Raw genomic sequence first — 16,331 nt, forward strand, 5'->3', positions numbered from 1 at the left:
GCATTAGAGACTGAGCTTGAACTTTCCTCTCTTAGACTTAGGAAATACAGACTCCAGAAACTTTTAGTGACACCTTTAGAGGTATCAAGTAACAACTTTCTGAGGCTCTATGAATGCCTGCTTTAGAGGGTGAATCTCAGGATTAAATTGGCTCACGCAGGTAAAAGAACCAAGTCATAATGCTAGGAGCATTAACAGGTATCCAAATCACCAAGACCTAGAGCCAGACATCCTGGAATGTGAAGTCCAGTGGGCCTTAGAAAGCATCATGACGAACAAAGCTAGTGGAGGTGATGGAATTCCAGTGAGCTATTTCAAATCCTGAAATATGATGCTGTGAAAGTGCTGCACTCAATATGCCAGCAAATCTGGAAAACTCAGCAGTGGCCACAGGACTGGAAAAGGTCAGTTTTCATTCCAATCCCAAAGAAAGGCAATGCCAAAGAATGCTCAAACTACCACACAATTGCACTCATCTCACATGCTAGTAAAGTAATGCTCAAATTTCTCCAAGCCAGGCTGCAGCAATACGTGAACCGTGAACTTCCTTATGTTCAAGCTGCTTTTAGAAAAGGCAGAGGAACCAGAGATCAAATTGCCAACATCTGCTGGATCATGGAAAAAGCGAGAGAGTTCCAGAAAAACAACTATTTCTGCTTTATTGACTATGCCAAAGCCTTTGTGTGGATCACAATCAACTTGGAAAATTCTGAAAGAGATGGGAATACCAGACCACCTGATCTGCCTCTTGAGAAATCTGTATGCAGGTCAGGAAGCAAAAGTTAGAACTGGACATGGAACAACAGACTGGTTCCAAATAGGAAAAGGAGTTCATCAAGGCTGTATATTGTCACCCTGCTTATTTAACTTCTATGCAGAGTACATCATGAGAAACGCTGGGCTGGAAGAAGCACAAGCTGGAAACAAGATTGCCGGGAGAAATATCAATAACCTCAGATATGCAGATGACACCACCCTTATGGCAGAAAGTGAAGGGGAACTAAAAAGCCTCTTGATAAAAGTGAAAGTGGAGAGTGAAAAAGTTGGCATGAAGCTCAACATTCAGAAAACGAAGCTCATGGCATCCAGTCCCATCACTTCATGGGAAATAGATGGGGAAACAGTGGAAACAGTGTCAGACTTTATTTTTCTGGTTTCCAAAATCACTACAGATGGTGATTGCAGCCATGAAATTAAAAGACACTTACTCCTTGGAAGGAAAGTTATGACCAACCTAGATAGCATATTCAAAAGCAGAGATATTACTTTGCCAACAAAGGTTCATCTAGTCAAGGCTATGGTTTTTCCTGTGGTCATGTATGGATGTGAGAGTTGGACTGTGAAGAAGGCTGAGTGCAGAAGAATTGATGGTTTTGAACTGTGGTGTTGGAGAAGACTCTTGAGAGTCCCTTGGACTGCAAGGAGATCCAACCAGTCCATTCTGAGGGAGATCAGCCCCAGGATTTCTTTGAAAGGAATGATGCTAAAGCTAAATCTCCAGTACTTTGGCCACCTCATGCGAAGAGTTGACTCATTGGAAAAGACTCTGATGCTGTGATGGATTGGGGGCAGGAGGAGAAGGGGATGACAGAGGATGAGATGGCTGGATGGTATCACTGACTCGATGGACGTGAGTCTGGGTGTACTCCGCGAGTTGGTGATGGACAGGGAGGCCTGGTGTGCTGCGATTCAAGGGGTCGCAAAGAGTCAGACATGACTGAGCGACTGATCTAATCTGATCTGAACACAGCCAGCATTTTAGCAACCAGTCAACACTGATTTATGTTTGCATCAACTGTAGTGTGTTTCATATGCCTCTGCAAAATGAACATTCATTTATCTTTCCACATATACATGAACTGGAATAAAAGTTTATATGCTTCTATATTGAGATTTTCCCTGGTAGAAGAAGACATCAGGAAAGCTTTATGTAGAAGATGGATCAACATGCACAGTGATTTTCTTCTAAGAATCTCCTCCAGTTTCAAACATCAAATGTAATCAGGTACTAAATGCATTAACAAGACATGTTTGCTAATAAGCTTGGTGGCTGACTTACCTATTGGATTTCTATCAAAGAACAATACTGGAGCTTTCAAAATGGACTCCAACATTTCATTGTGCAAAGTTTGTGAAGAATTAACAAGGACGTATATTAACAACAGAGATCTCATTATGCTGAAAAGGCCGGTAGCTACCATTAAACCTGAAATAAGAAACATCACTCAGAATATAAGATCTCTGCCTTTGCTTCAATGATGCTAAAACATGTCATGCACTTTATAAAGATATTATGTGTTGTATTCTATAAATATAATTTATATGCAAACTCATATATAGAATAGATGGTATATATACAATAGATCCTGTAAGAGTTTAATTTATAAGGAAGAATATAAAAATTGTTATGTTTTTTCATTAAATAGAAACCACATGGGGAAAAGATCAGGTATAAACTACAATTTCATTCTAGGCTTTCCTAATACAATTACAAGTTTTAATAAAAACTCAGAAGAAAGAAAATTATATCAATAAAAGTAGTTGATCTTCCATTGCTTCTATTTCAAATCTTACAAATTACATGTCCCACAATCTAAAATTGAGGAATGCTTTAGTATCAGCTTGAATTAACAGGGAATAGGAGAAATGATTTACCATTTCCTTGGATTTGTGTAAAGTAGCTATCTCCATGCCTAAATAGCTGTAAAGACTGTGAAAATATTGCATTAAGTTGCAAGCAGAAAATCTCACAAATAATTGCAAGAAAATACAAATTATATTTTAACATGACATAATTAACCTAAACAAGCAACTAATCTCTAAGTGTTTAATAGAAACATGAAGCATTTGGAAATGAACATAATCTTTTAAACATATTATATTTAGTGACATAAATGAGTGCCCCCTATGCATATAATTTTTTTTAATTTGTGGTTTTATGTATTTAACTAATTTTAATTGGAGGATAATTACAACATTGTGATGGCTTTTGCCATACATCAACATGAGTCAGCCACAGGTATACATACATCCCCCTCAGCATATAAAAATTAAAATAGCCCTTCTAGAACTTCCCTGGTAGTGCAGTGGATAAAAATTCACCTGCTAATGCAAGGGATATAGGTTTACTCCCTGCACTGGGAAGATTACACATGCCAGAGTAACAACTCTTGTGCCACAATTACTGAGCCCACATGCTCTTGGGCCTGTGAGTCACAACTCCTGGGCCTGTGTGCTGCAACTACTGAAGCCTATGAGCCTAGAGCCTGTGCTCTGCAATAAAAGAAGCCACTGCAATTGGAAGCCCAAAACTGAAACTAAGAGTAGCCCCTGCTCGTGCTACTAGAGAGAGCCTGCACAAAGCAATGAGGACTCAGTGGAGCCAAAATTAAAAGTATATAAGTTTTTTTTTTTTTTTTTTTTTTTAATAGCCCTTCTTAAATCTCTTGAATTCACAATGCTAGAGTGGACATGACTTCTGTAAGAAGTATTCCATCCAGTACTTTTTTTTTTCTCCTTCAGCTGACATATGACTTCAGCTCTGAAAGTTGCTCAAATTCCTGGATTCCATCTATGGGTATTTGTCTTATTCCACCATCCTATATGAATGCATAATAGAATCCCTTCCTAACTTTTCCAAGTCCCCATAGTCCACCAACTCAGAAGATAAACAACGAATGGATTTATGTTTCTTAGCAAGAGATCAATGTAATAAACACCAAATTTCAATGAGTGGGTTCTTATAAAGATATCACACTCTGTAGAAAGCTTGTATGAAGGTTTCCCACGGGAATATTAATATTTTAGATGAGACTGCCTTTAAAAAGTGTGTACTATATATATACTGCTGCTACTGCTGCTAAGTCATGTCATTCGTGTCCGACTCTGTGTGACCTCATAGACGGCAGCCCACCAGGTTCCCCTGTCCCTGGGATTCTCCAGGCAAGAAACACTGGAGTGGGTTGCCATTTCCTTCTCCAATGCATGAAAGTGGAAAGTGAAAGGGAAGTCGCTCAGTCGTGTCTCACTCCTAGTGACCCCATGGACTGCAGCCTACCAGGCTCCTCCATCCATGGGATTTTCCAGGCAAGAGTACTGGAGTGGGGTGCCATTGCCTTCTCCAACTATATATATATATATATATATATATATATATATATATATATATATATATACACTAAGCACTCTTTTGAAAGTAGAAAGCAGTGTTAATATAAGTCTGGAAAGCATCTAAGTTAATCACAGTTGCAGACACAATAAAATTGTGATCTCTAAGTAAGAAAGAGAAGGAGTCTTAATTCCCCGACACTGGATTTCCCCTACTTAGTTTCCCTCTTAAGCAATTTGTGAAGCTCAAGAGATGAGCAGTATGGTGAAGGGGAGCTTTGCATACCTGTGAAGAAATAATGCTCTTATCTGGGGGCCCATGCTGCCAGAGGATTTCACCCAAGTTCAATAAAAGCCAAGGTTTATTTAGACAGAATTGAAACAATCTAAACCACAAAGTGAGGATCCATTTCTAATTCCCTTTCGCATCCATATAGCCTAGTTGCTCAGTTGTGCCCAACTCTTGCAACCCCACAGACTGTAGCCTGCCATGCTCCTCTGTCCATGGGATTCTCCAGCAAGGATACTGGAGTGGGTTGCCATTTCCTGCTCCAGGGGATCTTTCCGACCCAGGAATCAAACTTGGGTCTCCTGCATTGCAGGCAGTCTCTTTACCAACTGAGCTATGAAGGGATAAGACTTAGCTAAAGCACCTACCAGAATACACAATAGCTACATATTTCCAGTGGCTGATTTTCTCAATATGCAATCCTGGTGTAACTTCCAAAATCCAGTACTGAACAAATTAAGAGACTTCATTCAACCTCTTTCTTCTAGTAGATCTAAAAATTAATTATTCTTTTTTTTTTAAATTTTTAAAAATACTTTATTGCTAAAAAACACTAACCATCATCTGAGCCTTCAGCAAGTTAGGTCTTATTGCTGGTGGAGGATCTTGCCCCAAGGTTGATGGCTACTGACTGATTGGGGTGGTAGTTTCTGAGAAGGGGATGGCTATGGAAATTTCTTAAAATAAGACAGCAATGAAATTTGCCACATCTATTGACTCTTCCTTCCATGGACAATTTCTCTGTAGTATGCAATGCTGTTTGATAGCATTTTACCCACAGTTGAACATCTTTCAAAATTGGAGTCAATTCTCTGAAACCAGGATTTGCCTTATCAATCAACTATTTCTATGTTTATTCTAGATTCTTTGCTGTCATTTCAACAGTCTTTACAGTGTCTTCACCAGGAGCAGATTCTATCTCGGGAAACCCCTTTCTTTGCAAGTTTGCAAATACTGCAAGTTTGGTTCCAGACTACTGCAATAAAGTGAATATGATAATAATTATTCTTATTAATTCATGGAGAAACTGCAACTCAGGCTTTTAACCCACTAAGATCTTACTGAATTACTCCTGGAAGCCCTAGTTGCTCACACAGGCTCATTGTAAGCACTTCAGATAGAGCAGATTACTCAACTTTACCTGAATAAGTTCCTAAGTACCAGTCAGGATCAGGCATCACAATCATGTTTCCTTGTCCAAAGACCATGGCATATAGGGTACTCTTTTCATTCGCCCTATGGAATGGGAAAGAAAAAAATAGTATGTTATAGATAGAATTTAGACAAACACACAAAAAATTGTCAATATGGGAGATGTGTTTCATGCTGAAAAATCATTCCCAGCTCATAATGTCCTGTGTCCATCTACCTTATAAAAATTCAATTTGAATCATGACTTCTGGTTCTCAAAATTGTCCGTGAGGAAGCTCCTGAGGGTCAGACACAGGGAGAGACCATGGGAGGGTCATATGCCACCAGCAGGAACTTTAGTTTTTCTTCAGGGAAACAACGTGAGGGTCGGAGGAGGAGACTGAACAAACCCCACCTCCCCATCCCAACTGGGAAAGTGAGGCTTCATGTAGATTTCACAGCACTTTGGGTCAGACCAGAAATCACTCACCAGTCTGCAAGCCACCAATCTTGCAGGACATAGGCAACCTGGAGCAGAAAACAAAAGTCACTCACACACTGATATTACTGAGCCCTCACACCCCCCTCACTAGATTGGGGGATGGAAAGACTCCAGAACACAGAGACAGTCCTTCTGGCTCAGGTCTGTGCCAAGCCCCACACCCCAGATGACCACAGGTCAGGGGAGGGCATGCTACATTTTAAAACCTTTAAAAGATACCCCCTTTTCCCTAGAAAACTTTGCTCTCCACATATAATGTATATAATGCAAATCCAAGTGGACTGCAAAATGCAACAGTACGAATGTTGGGATTCTTCCAAGGGAAAAAGCTTAACAGGTACAGCAATGATCAGTTTTCAGTGTCAGCTTGGTGAGGTCAGTCTCCAGTGATTCAACCAAACACCCATCTAGATGTTGTTGTGAAGTGTGTTGTGGATGTGGTTCACATCCATCATCAGAACTTCAGTAGAGGAGATCACCCTAAACACTGTGGTGGCCTCATCCAGTCAGATGAAGGCCTTAAGAGCAAAACTCAATCCTTCCTATTCCTGGAGGAGGAAGAAATTCTGCCTCAAGACAGCAGAGTCAGGTCCTGCCTAAGGTTCCAGGCTGCAGGCCTGCTTTTCTGATTTCAGGTGCACCTAAGCAAGATCACACAACCTCACGAGCCCAGTCTTGGAAACATATCTCTTAATATACATATTAAAAATAATAAAATAAACATGTTATGAATTAGCACATAAGTATCAAGCTGAAAGCACAAGCCAAAATAAATGTTGCTATTTACCTGAGCTGCAACATTTATTAGAATAAGGAAAACGATGATCAACCAGTGAGCACCAGCTCTGAAGCAATTTTTGTAGATCTTAAAACCAACCATTCCTATCGAACAGCTCTCCAGTGATGGTATAGCCTGTATATTCTCAGTCTGGGAGGGGAAAATGGCAATGAGAGACAAAATTTTAAATAATGAACCCCCAAGTTTCAAAAGTTAAACAATGCCATCCATTGAAAAGCTATAGGAAAATGGATTCATCTCATACAGTTGCAGGAGTGCAAGATGGCACACCTCCTACAGAGCAGCATGTGGGAATATCTAGTGAAACCATGTGTACATTGACCCTCGGATCCAGCCATCTTATTCCTAAGAATCTATTAGAAACAAAGAAACATCATTCACACAAAGTTATTCATTGTTGAAGGGCTTTGCTTAAAGTTGATCATGACTCTCAGCACATGCACAATATACTTGATTCAAGTATAAATGCAGAAGCTTGTTCCAAAATAATACACAAAATTATATGGAGCTAATGTATACTTCTAGATTATTTATGTCGCTCAAGAATGGATACATAAAATGTACCTGGGCCCCAAAATATTAACCTAATACAGTAAACTGAGTTCACATAGAGAATTGGAGCAATGTGAGTTTGGATCTCAGGGGACAAGCATATGATCAGAATTTATTTGGTTCCTGAAATTCAGAGAGTGATTCCTGAGTGTAGGGATGTGAGGAAGACTAATCTGAACACTTATCAGAATCATCCAGGCTCCTAGGTCTAGATAGTGAGGATTTGTATATAGAGGAATACCTGTGTATGTTTTTAAGGAAGATCTAGTGTGTTTCTGTCTGGAGGACTTAAGATGCATTATAGAGTCATAGGAGCCTAGGATGTCCTCTGCTCTGTCCTGACCACTGAAAATTGAAGGTGGGTAAGATGTGGTTCTTGGTCTTGAAGGATAAGAAAGGAAGATGGGAACTAACTCCAAAGTGTCTGCTGAGTGATGGGTCCTTTGCGCAGGCTACCTCTGGCCTATCACAAACCGTCTGATGATGAAGCAAAATACTACTATCAGTCACCTGCAGGGCCAGAACATTCCTACATATAGGAAAAGTGCTGATTCAGTGTGCTCACAGAAGGACTCACTATAAGGGGGTCTTCACATTAAACCTCTGGATGTATAAGGGAAGTTGGAGGCCACCAGAATAAGTAGGATATAACTACAGTAAATTGAAGGGTTTTCATATCATTATGAGCCACATAAGCTCAGGAAATCATAGCAGTACACCTGCTGCTGATCTTCATAAGATCCTCCATCCTACACTCAAGGGAGAACCCCAAGCAGGGAGCAATTTAATTCTACCTAGTCCATGGAATAAGGTCTTGGAAACTTAGGATCTACTTTGGGACAAACAAAGATGTCATGAGAGAAGAAGACTGAAGGTCCACGAGGCCACCAAGAAGAGACAGACTAGGGCATGTTGCAGGATGAGAAACTCACATCTTTGTCTTCTGGAGTTGCATCTTTCAATGAGGGGCTGGAAGACTGTAGTGACTGAACTGAAGACTCAGAGGAGGACCAATTCCTCAGAGTGGGAGTTCCTGGACCTGAAGATGGTTCAGCCTCCTCATCCTCATTTTTCAAAAGGATATCTTCAAAATCTATCCCAGGTTTTGGAAATTCAGCATAAATTCCCTTTTGCACCATTCTGCCCTAAAATAAAGAATTTGAGAGGAATACATTTGCATTTGAAAATATTAACGTGGTCTAAATACTAATCAAGAAAAGTTAACTGGGTTTAAATTACAATTTTCCTAAGAAAATGATCCTTAGGAATGGAATTCTGGTTGACAATTCTAGCTCGGTTCAACTCAACACAGAACTGAGCATTCTGTTTTCTGACAAAACCTGTGTTAGGTATTGAGGAATACGAAAGAAATGAGTGCTTGTGTGTTAAAATGTAGGCCATTAATATAGTTACCCTGGGCACGTACGGAAGTAAGAAGCATGGAGGTTGGTGTGAGGATCAGTAAAGTCTCTATAGACAACATGGGAATTGAGAGAAGCCTTGTGTGAGAAGCAGAATTTTAAAAAACAGTACTGGGAAGGATATTTCAGGAAAGAAACTTAAATCTAACCCAGAGGTGGACACAAGCACATCTCCATAGGTAAGGGTCATTCATCAAACATTCATTGACCACTGTCACTGTCATAACATCATGTGTCCACCTGGAATAGGATGTATAGGAACCATCTCTGGACAGAGAACCCATGAGCTGTGTCTTCATGGTCTTTACAACTATCCCACACACTCAGGAAGTTCCAAACTGAAAATTAAATATTTTACCTTATAAAATAGCTCATAAACAAGGAGGCCATGAGACTGGTGGCTCTAATGTCTTGGAAGCCCATGCCAGTAAACCAAAACCTAAACCACAATCATTGCACTCAGATCCAAAAAAATTAAGAACAACCAATCATAAGAAGTCAACCCAACTTCCCTAAATCAGGCAACTAGCAAAGCTACAGCCAATCTAATGTTCTTTGAACATGTGTGGCACATCATTGCAGTTTCCCTCTCTTACAAAGTTATAGAAAATAATGTGCAATGTTTTCACTATTTCTGACTCCATGAATTAAAACTCGGCTGATTCACTTAGAGGCAAACTAAATATTAGGCAAAATCCCAGGATGAAAAACTAACCAATGGAGGTCATGTCTGGCTGAGGCAGGTCAGGTGGAAAGAAGGTGGCCCAGCATCCTCACTGGTAGCCCTGTCAATCCACACTCTGAGGTGGTGCCCTGGGAGAAACCCAGTGAAGCCTCTGGGCAACAACTGATACTGCAGAGTTAGTTATTCATGATGCACTATGTCTTGTTCTACTTGGGAGGAAAAAGTCATCAGATCAGATCAGTCACTCAGTCATGTCCAACTCTTTGCGACCCCATGGATCACAGCACGCCAGGCCTCCCTGTCCATCACCAACTCCCAGAGTTCACTCAGACTCATGTCCATCGAGTCAGTGATGCCATCCCACCATCTCATCCTCTGTCATCCCCTTCTCCTCTTGCCCCCAATCCCTCCCAGCATCAGAGTCTTTTCCAATGAGTCAACTCTTCGCATGAGATGGCCAAAGTACTGGAGTTTCAGCTTTAGCATCATTCCTTCCAAAGAAATCCCAGGGCTGATCTCCTTCAGAATGGACTGGTTGGATCTCCTTGCAGTCCAAGGGACTCTCAAGAGTCTTCTCCAACACCACAGTTCAAAGGCATCAATTCTTCGGTGCTCAGCCTCCTTCACAGTCCAACTCTCACATCCATACATGACCACAGGAAAAACCATAGCCTTGACTAGACGAACCTTTATTGGCAAAGTAATATCTCTGCTTTTGAATACGCTATCTAGGTTGGTCATAACTTTCCTTCCAAGGAGTAAGTGTCTTTTAATTTCATGGCTGCAGTCACCATCTGCAGTGATTTTGGAGCCCAGAAAAATAAAGTCTGACACTGTTTCCACTGTTTCCCCATCTATTTCCCATGAAGTGATGGGACCGGATGCCATGATCTTCGTTTTATGAATGTTGAGCTTTATGCCAACTTTTTCACTCTCCACTTTCACTCTCTACTTTCACCTTCATCAAGAGGCTTTTTAGTTCCTCTTCACTTTCTGCCATTGGCAGTCTTGATTCCAGCTTGTGTTTCTTCCAGTCCAGTGTTTCTCATGATGTACTCTGCATAGAAGTTAAATAAGCAGGGTGACAACATACAGCCTTGATGAACTCCTTTTCCTATTTGGAACCAGTCTGTTGTTCCATGTCCAGTTCTAACTGTTGCTTCCTGACCTGCATACAGATTTCTCAAGAGTCAGGTCAGGTGGTCTGGTATTCCCATCTCTTTCACAGTTTTCCACAGTTTATTGTGATCCACACAGTCAAAGGCTTTGGCATAGTCAATAAGGCAGAAATAGATATTTTTCTGGAACTCTCTTGCTTTTTCCATGATCCAGTGGATGTTGGCAATTTGATCTCTGGTTCCTCTGCCTTTTCTAAAACCAGCTTGAACATCAGGAATTTCACGGTTCACGTATTGCTGAAGCCTGGCTTGGAGAATTTTAAGCATTACTTTACTATCATGTGAGATGAGTGCAATTGTGCAGTAGTTTGAGCATTCTTTGGCATTGCCTTTCTTTGGTATTGGAATGAAAACTGACCTTTTCCAGTCCTGTGGCCACTGCTGAGTTTTCTAAATTTGCTGGCATATTGAGTGCAGCACTTTCACAGCACCATCTTTTAGGATTTGGAATAGCTCAACTGGAATTCTATCACCTCCACTAGCTTTGTTTGTAGTGATGCTTTCTAAGGCCCACTTGACTTCACATTCCAGGATGTCTGGCTCTAGGTCAGTGATCACACCATCGTGATTATCTGGGTTGTGAAGATCTTTTTGTACAGTTCTTCTGTGTATTCTTGCCATCTCTTCTTAATATCTTCTGCTTCTGTTAGGTCCATACCATTTCTGTCCTTTATCGAGCCCATCTTTGCATGAAATGTTCCTTTGGTATCTCTGATTTTCTTGACGAGATCTCTAGCCTTTCCCATTCTGTTGTTTTCCTCTATTTCTTTGACTCATACACCTTTTTAAAATGAGATTAACACTTTCTTTTTTGTATCTGTAAGATGCAAGAGGAAATGACTAGTTAAAAAGATAGCAATTTCACTCAGCAGCCAAGGACTAACAATTCTGAAGGGGTTACAAGGTAGCCATCCACTCTCTGCTGTTAGAAAGGGACTAGACAAACAGGAAGGATAGACTCTGACTCATCCAGGGGTGCTCACCAGTGGACAAATCATTCCAATTGTACTAAATGTGGGGGTGGTGTCATCAATAGAAGCAATCAGAGAATACCAAAACATCTAGGGATGGGCTAAATAATGTTGGGGTTTTACAAACTACTATCACTCCCTCTGGAGAAGGCAATGGCACCCCACTCCAGTACTCTTGCCTGGAAAATCCCGTGGATGGAGGAGCCTGGTAGGCTGCAGTCCATGGCGTCGCGAAGAGTCGGACACGACTGAGCGACTTCACTTTGACTTTTCACTTTCATGCATTGGAGAAGGGAATGGCAACCCACTTTAGTATTCTTGCCTAGAGAATCCCAGGGATGGGGGAGCCTGGTGGGCTGCCGTCTATGGGGTCGCACAGAGTCGGACACGACTGAAGTGACTTAGCAGCAGCAGCAAGTATCACTCCCTCTGTACATGGAATTAACTGCTTTCAAGCTTGAGAAATCTGAAACCCCTATTGCTGGAGGAGTGGAAAGAGTCAACACATGGAACTGCTTCTAGAGAAGTAGAGGTGCTGTATTTTAATAATCTAACTTGGAGCAGAAATTCACCTCATAAGTGAGAAATCTGACTAAGGCCTATTGGAACAGACATGGGTTAACAAAGGAGGTGCTGAGGTACAGAGGCAAACAAGCCAAGGACTGAAGCATCAAACAACCACTAGGTCTGAAAACTTCTAATCTTCAGCCCACCCTCAATTACATCAGGTGCAGTGGATTGCATGGTGTCCCCCTAAAAAGATATGATCAAGCCCTAAATATGACACCGGTGAATGCCAGGGTCCAGCCCCAGCTGATCCAGGGAGTTCGAAGTGGGGAGGGCATCGGCGAGGATCAGGATACAATAGCTTCAATTAGATATTAATTAGAGATGTAAAGAGTAATAGAATGAGGATAGCTCAATAGGAAAATTCAGTGGAGAATAGAGGCTGAGTAGCTTGGTTTACGCGAGAGACCAATCAAACTTCAAGACAAGAAGCTTGCACCACTTACATAGGCCGCAGGCGTCCTTCCGTTCTCCCGAAGGAGAGGAGACACTGAGGCCTCCCCAGTCGGATCTTAGAAGCCCAGGCATAATTAGTAAGCTTGGTGGGTTCCGCGCTCCAGATGGAGACTCAGCCAGAGTGAGAGAGAGAGCGACATGGGGAGACCAGTCTTTCGAGGAACTGATCCCAATTCTTTATTTTCCATGGTCTACTTTTATACACTGAGATGTTATGCAAAAGTCACGTGGGGTCAGCAGTCCTGACTTTTATCAAAGTCAGGTGCTTCATACAAATGTATACAGAGGTCTTAGGGGTGTTACATCATCTTCTGGCCAGGGGGCCTGCTGACAATTTATGACTCTCTCCTTGTGACAGCGGTCAGTCAACCAGGACACTTATTTCTCCAGGGGTGATTATTCTTAAAACAGACGCCACCCAAATAAAGTTACATTCCTATAGGGTGAGGGTGTAGTGGGTTTTAGTTAAGGAAAGAATTTACTTAGCCTAAGGTCTATTGTGATTTATATCAAAGGTTAATACTTCTTTCTTCTATATATTCATTAATGTGTGTAAGGGCAGGGGATGTAGAGTCTTAGCAAGAAACATTGGCTCAACAAATGAAAAACCCTTCACCAATACAATTTCTAATCAGCCCATTATACTTATGCTAACAGTTTTCTAACTTTTCTAAGGAACCTGTTTTTAGAGGGTTTAAAGCATCCCATGCCTTTCATGGTTGGGAGGCTGTGAGCAATCACATGTGGCCAGACGAGCCTGTCAGGCAGGCTAGAGAACCTTCAGAGGAGTTTGTAGGTTGAAACACTCCTATCACGCCCAGGAATTATTATTAACTGGAGCTCTAAGTTAACTCCTTCTCCGAAAGAGGTGGTGGGGGACAGCCCCCATAAAGTCAGAGGTGTAGGTAAGAGCACAAGGTAGCAAAGTAGGCAGGCTCTGGTTATGGGAGTAGATGCTCGAGGATTTCCAGGGGGACTCCTGAGGCTCAATCCCGCCTTTGCGTATGTCAAGCCTCCTTCCTCATGACCTTTGCCATGGGCGGAGTGCCTCACGCCGGCCCCCAACAGGTGAACATGACATTATTTAACGGAAACAGTCTGTATAGATGTGATGAAGTTAAGATGAGGTAACACTGGAGCAGAGCAACCCTAAATCCAATGTGACTGACATTCTTATGAGAAGAGAAGAGACCCAGACTGACATGGGGACAATGGCCATGTGACAAGAGAGACAGAGACCACAGTGCTGCCGCTGGAAGCCAAGGAACACAAGGAAGGCCAGAGAATGCCAGAGGCTGGAATGAAGGATTGTCCCCTGGAGCCTTCAGGGGGAACACGGTCCTGCCACACCTGGATTTGGGACCCATTGCCTCTAGAACAGGGAGACGATAAACTTCTATTGTATTAAGTCACCCAGTTTGTGGTGCTTTGTTACAGTAGCTCTAGAAACTGACATCCTAGCCTGAGCCTGTATTTCTGCCTTCCCAACATTACTAAGATTTCAAATTTCTTCTGCTGTTGCTCCTCCAGCAAACATGGAAAGAATCTTTTAAATCCCACATCAGACCACCTCCCTCCTCTGCTGTGGACCATCCAATGGCTTTCATTCCACTTCCAGGCCTGCTGCCCACTGCTTGGAAACCAGCTCCCTCCCGTCCCCCTGCTCACTCTCCTCAGACACGCTGGTCTTCCTGCCATTCCTCCAAACTGCCAGGTCAGCTCCTTCCTTAGGACCCCCTGCCTCAGATCCGCTTCCCCAGGTGACTCCATGGCTCCCACCTTCATGTCACTCAGAGCCCATGAGGCACCAGATCCTTAGGGAGGCAGCCAGGATGTCACATCTTCTCCTTGAGAACAGGAGCCCCATAAAAGCAGGGCCTTGTTCTCTTGCTGCACAGGCTCCCACACGTTTCAGGCACATAGAGACCTAGGCAGGGAGACCAGCAACTGGCAACACCAGCAGAGTGGGCATCTCTGACCCGGGTGTTCGGCTCACAACCTCGCTTCTAGTGCTAATGGAAGATGCTCTTCAGGCAAACTGCACATGACATCACATGTGTACAAACAGGTATTAGTATTTCTAATTTCCAAATACTAATATACTTTGACTTAATTTGTGGAAAGTGAAAGTGAAGTCACTCAGTCGTGTCCGACTCTTTGCAACCCCTTGGACTGTAGCTTACCAGGCTCCTCTGTCCATGGGATTTTCCAGGCAGTAGTACTGGAGTGGATTGCCATTTCCTTCTCCAGGGGATGTTCCCAACCCAAGGATCAAACCTGGGTCTCCTGCATGGTAGACAGACACTTTACCTTCTGAGCCAAATTTGTGGAAGAGGAAATAAATGTTCTAAATAAAATAGCATCATTATCTTTAAAAAAAGTTTCACTAGAAGTGATAATTCAGTGATTCTACAGTAGCACTTTAATGTACTTTAGGCTTTATGTGGCTTAGAGTGACATTTCTACAGGTATTTTTATTCATCCTCAAAGATATGAATATCACCAGTTCTCAGAAGAAGGGGATATAACTGAGGGAGAAGAGGGTGTTTATCACATATCCAAGGAGAGTGATCTGCTTGGAGGATCTGGCCTTCAATACATCTGAGTGTGAGCAAGCTCCACAGACTTCTAGAAATTACTTACATCTTTCAGTATCAGAATCTGAGTTGCACCTTCTAGGTATTGCAAGTGATGCGTCACTAGAATTGTGATCTTCTCACTCAAGATTTGACAAATACACCTACAAATGTAAAAGGTACAGTATGAAAAAAACACATTAATCGGGGTGATCACAACTGAAAATTCGTAATTTGAAAACATGAGACAAAGACAAGACAGCCCTCAAAAATCTGTAAATACCAAATAAAACAAATTAAACACAATATTTAAGTTGATGCAAAACTAACTTCAGTTTTTGCATTGTTGAAATTTGTCATTTGATATCAGAATACATTCTAAATAAATATAGTTATGTTAAACATCATTTTAATGCTTATTTCTCACTTTATGTTTCTTTGATAATGACTTATTACTTGCTATTTATTTTATACTTCGTTAAACTATGGAAATGATGTTAGACAAAAAGCAAATCCAAGTGAGTTTCTTATTTGAGTTCAAAATGGGTTGCAAAGCAGTGGAGACAACTCACAATATCAACAACCCATTAGACCTAGGAACTGCTAAAGAATGTACAGCACAGTAGTGGTCAAGAAGTTTTGCAAAGGAGATGAGAGCCTTGAAGTTTAGGAGCATAGAGGCTGGCCACAGAAGTTGACAACCACCAATTGAGAGCAATCATCAAAGCTAACCCTCTTACAACTACACAAGAAGTTAGGGAAGAACTCAACATCGACCATACCACAGTTGTTTGGCATTTGAAGCAAACTGGGAAAGGTGAAAAAGCTCAAGAAGTGGGTACCTCATGAGCTGATCAAAAATATTGTTCTGAAGTGTCATCTTCTCTTATTCTATACAATAGTAATGAACCATTTCTCAGTCAAACTGGGATGTGCAACAAAATGTGCATTGTATACAACTGGTGATGACCAGCTCAGTGGTTGAACTAGGAGCTCCAAAGCACTTCCCAAAGCCAAACTTGAATCAGAAAAATTGTGATCACTGGTGGTCTGCTGCCTGTCTGATATACTACAATTTTCTGAATCCCAGTGAAACC

At 41.7% G+C, this 16,331-nt stretch overlaps 1 protein-coding gene across 5 annotated transcripts in view; it reads right to left on the reverse strand.

The window, feature by feature from the left end:
• Nucleotides 1–16,331, reverse strand: part of LOC129624667 (ATP-binding cassette sub-family C member 4-like) — a 171,484-nt gene that overhangs the window by 72,062 nt on the left and 83,091 nt on the right. For all 5 annotated transcript variants that reach the window (XM_055542828.1, XM_055542827.1, XM_055542831.1 and 2 more), the window contains exons 17-22: nucleotides 15,302–15,398; nucleotides 8,313–8,525; nucleotides 6,817–6,957; nucleotides 6,018–6,055; nucleotides 5,538–5,632; nucleotides 2,060–2,206 (exon numbers count right to left, since the gene is read on the reverse strand). In XM_055542828.1, the coding sequence (XP_055398803.1) occupies nucleotides 2,060–2,206; nucleotides 5,538–5,632; nucleotides 6,018–6,055; nucleotides 6,817–6,957; nucleotides 8,313–8,525; nucleotides 15,302–15,398 (731 nt within the window). The remainder of the gene's footprint in view (nucleotides 1–2,059; nucleotides 2,207–5,537; nucleotides 5,633–6,017; nucleotides 6,056–6,816; nucleotides 6,958–8,312; nucleotides 8,526–15,301; nucleotides 15,399–16,331) is intronic.

This window comes from Bubalus kerabau, chromosome 12 (genome assembly GCF_029407905.1).
Source record: "Bubalus kerabau isolate K-KA32 ecotype Philippines breed swamp buffalo chromosome 12, PCC_UOA_SB_1v2, whole genome shotgun sequence".
Taxonomy (NCBI): domain Eukaryota; kingdom Metazoa; phylum Chordata; class Mammalia; order Artiodactyla; family Bovidae; genus Bubalus; species Bubalus kerabau.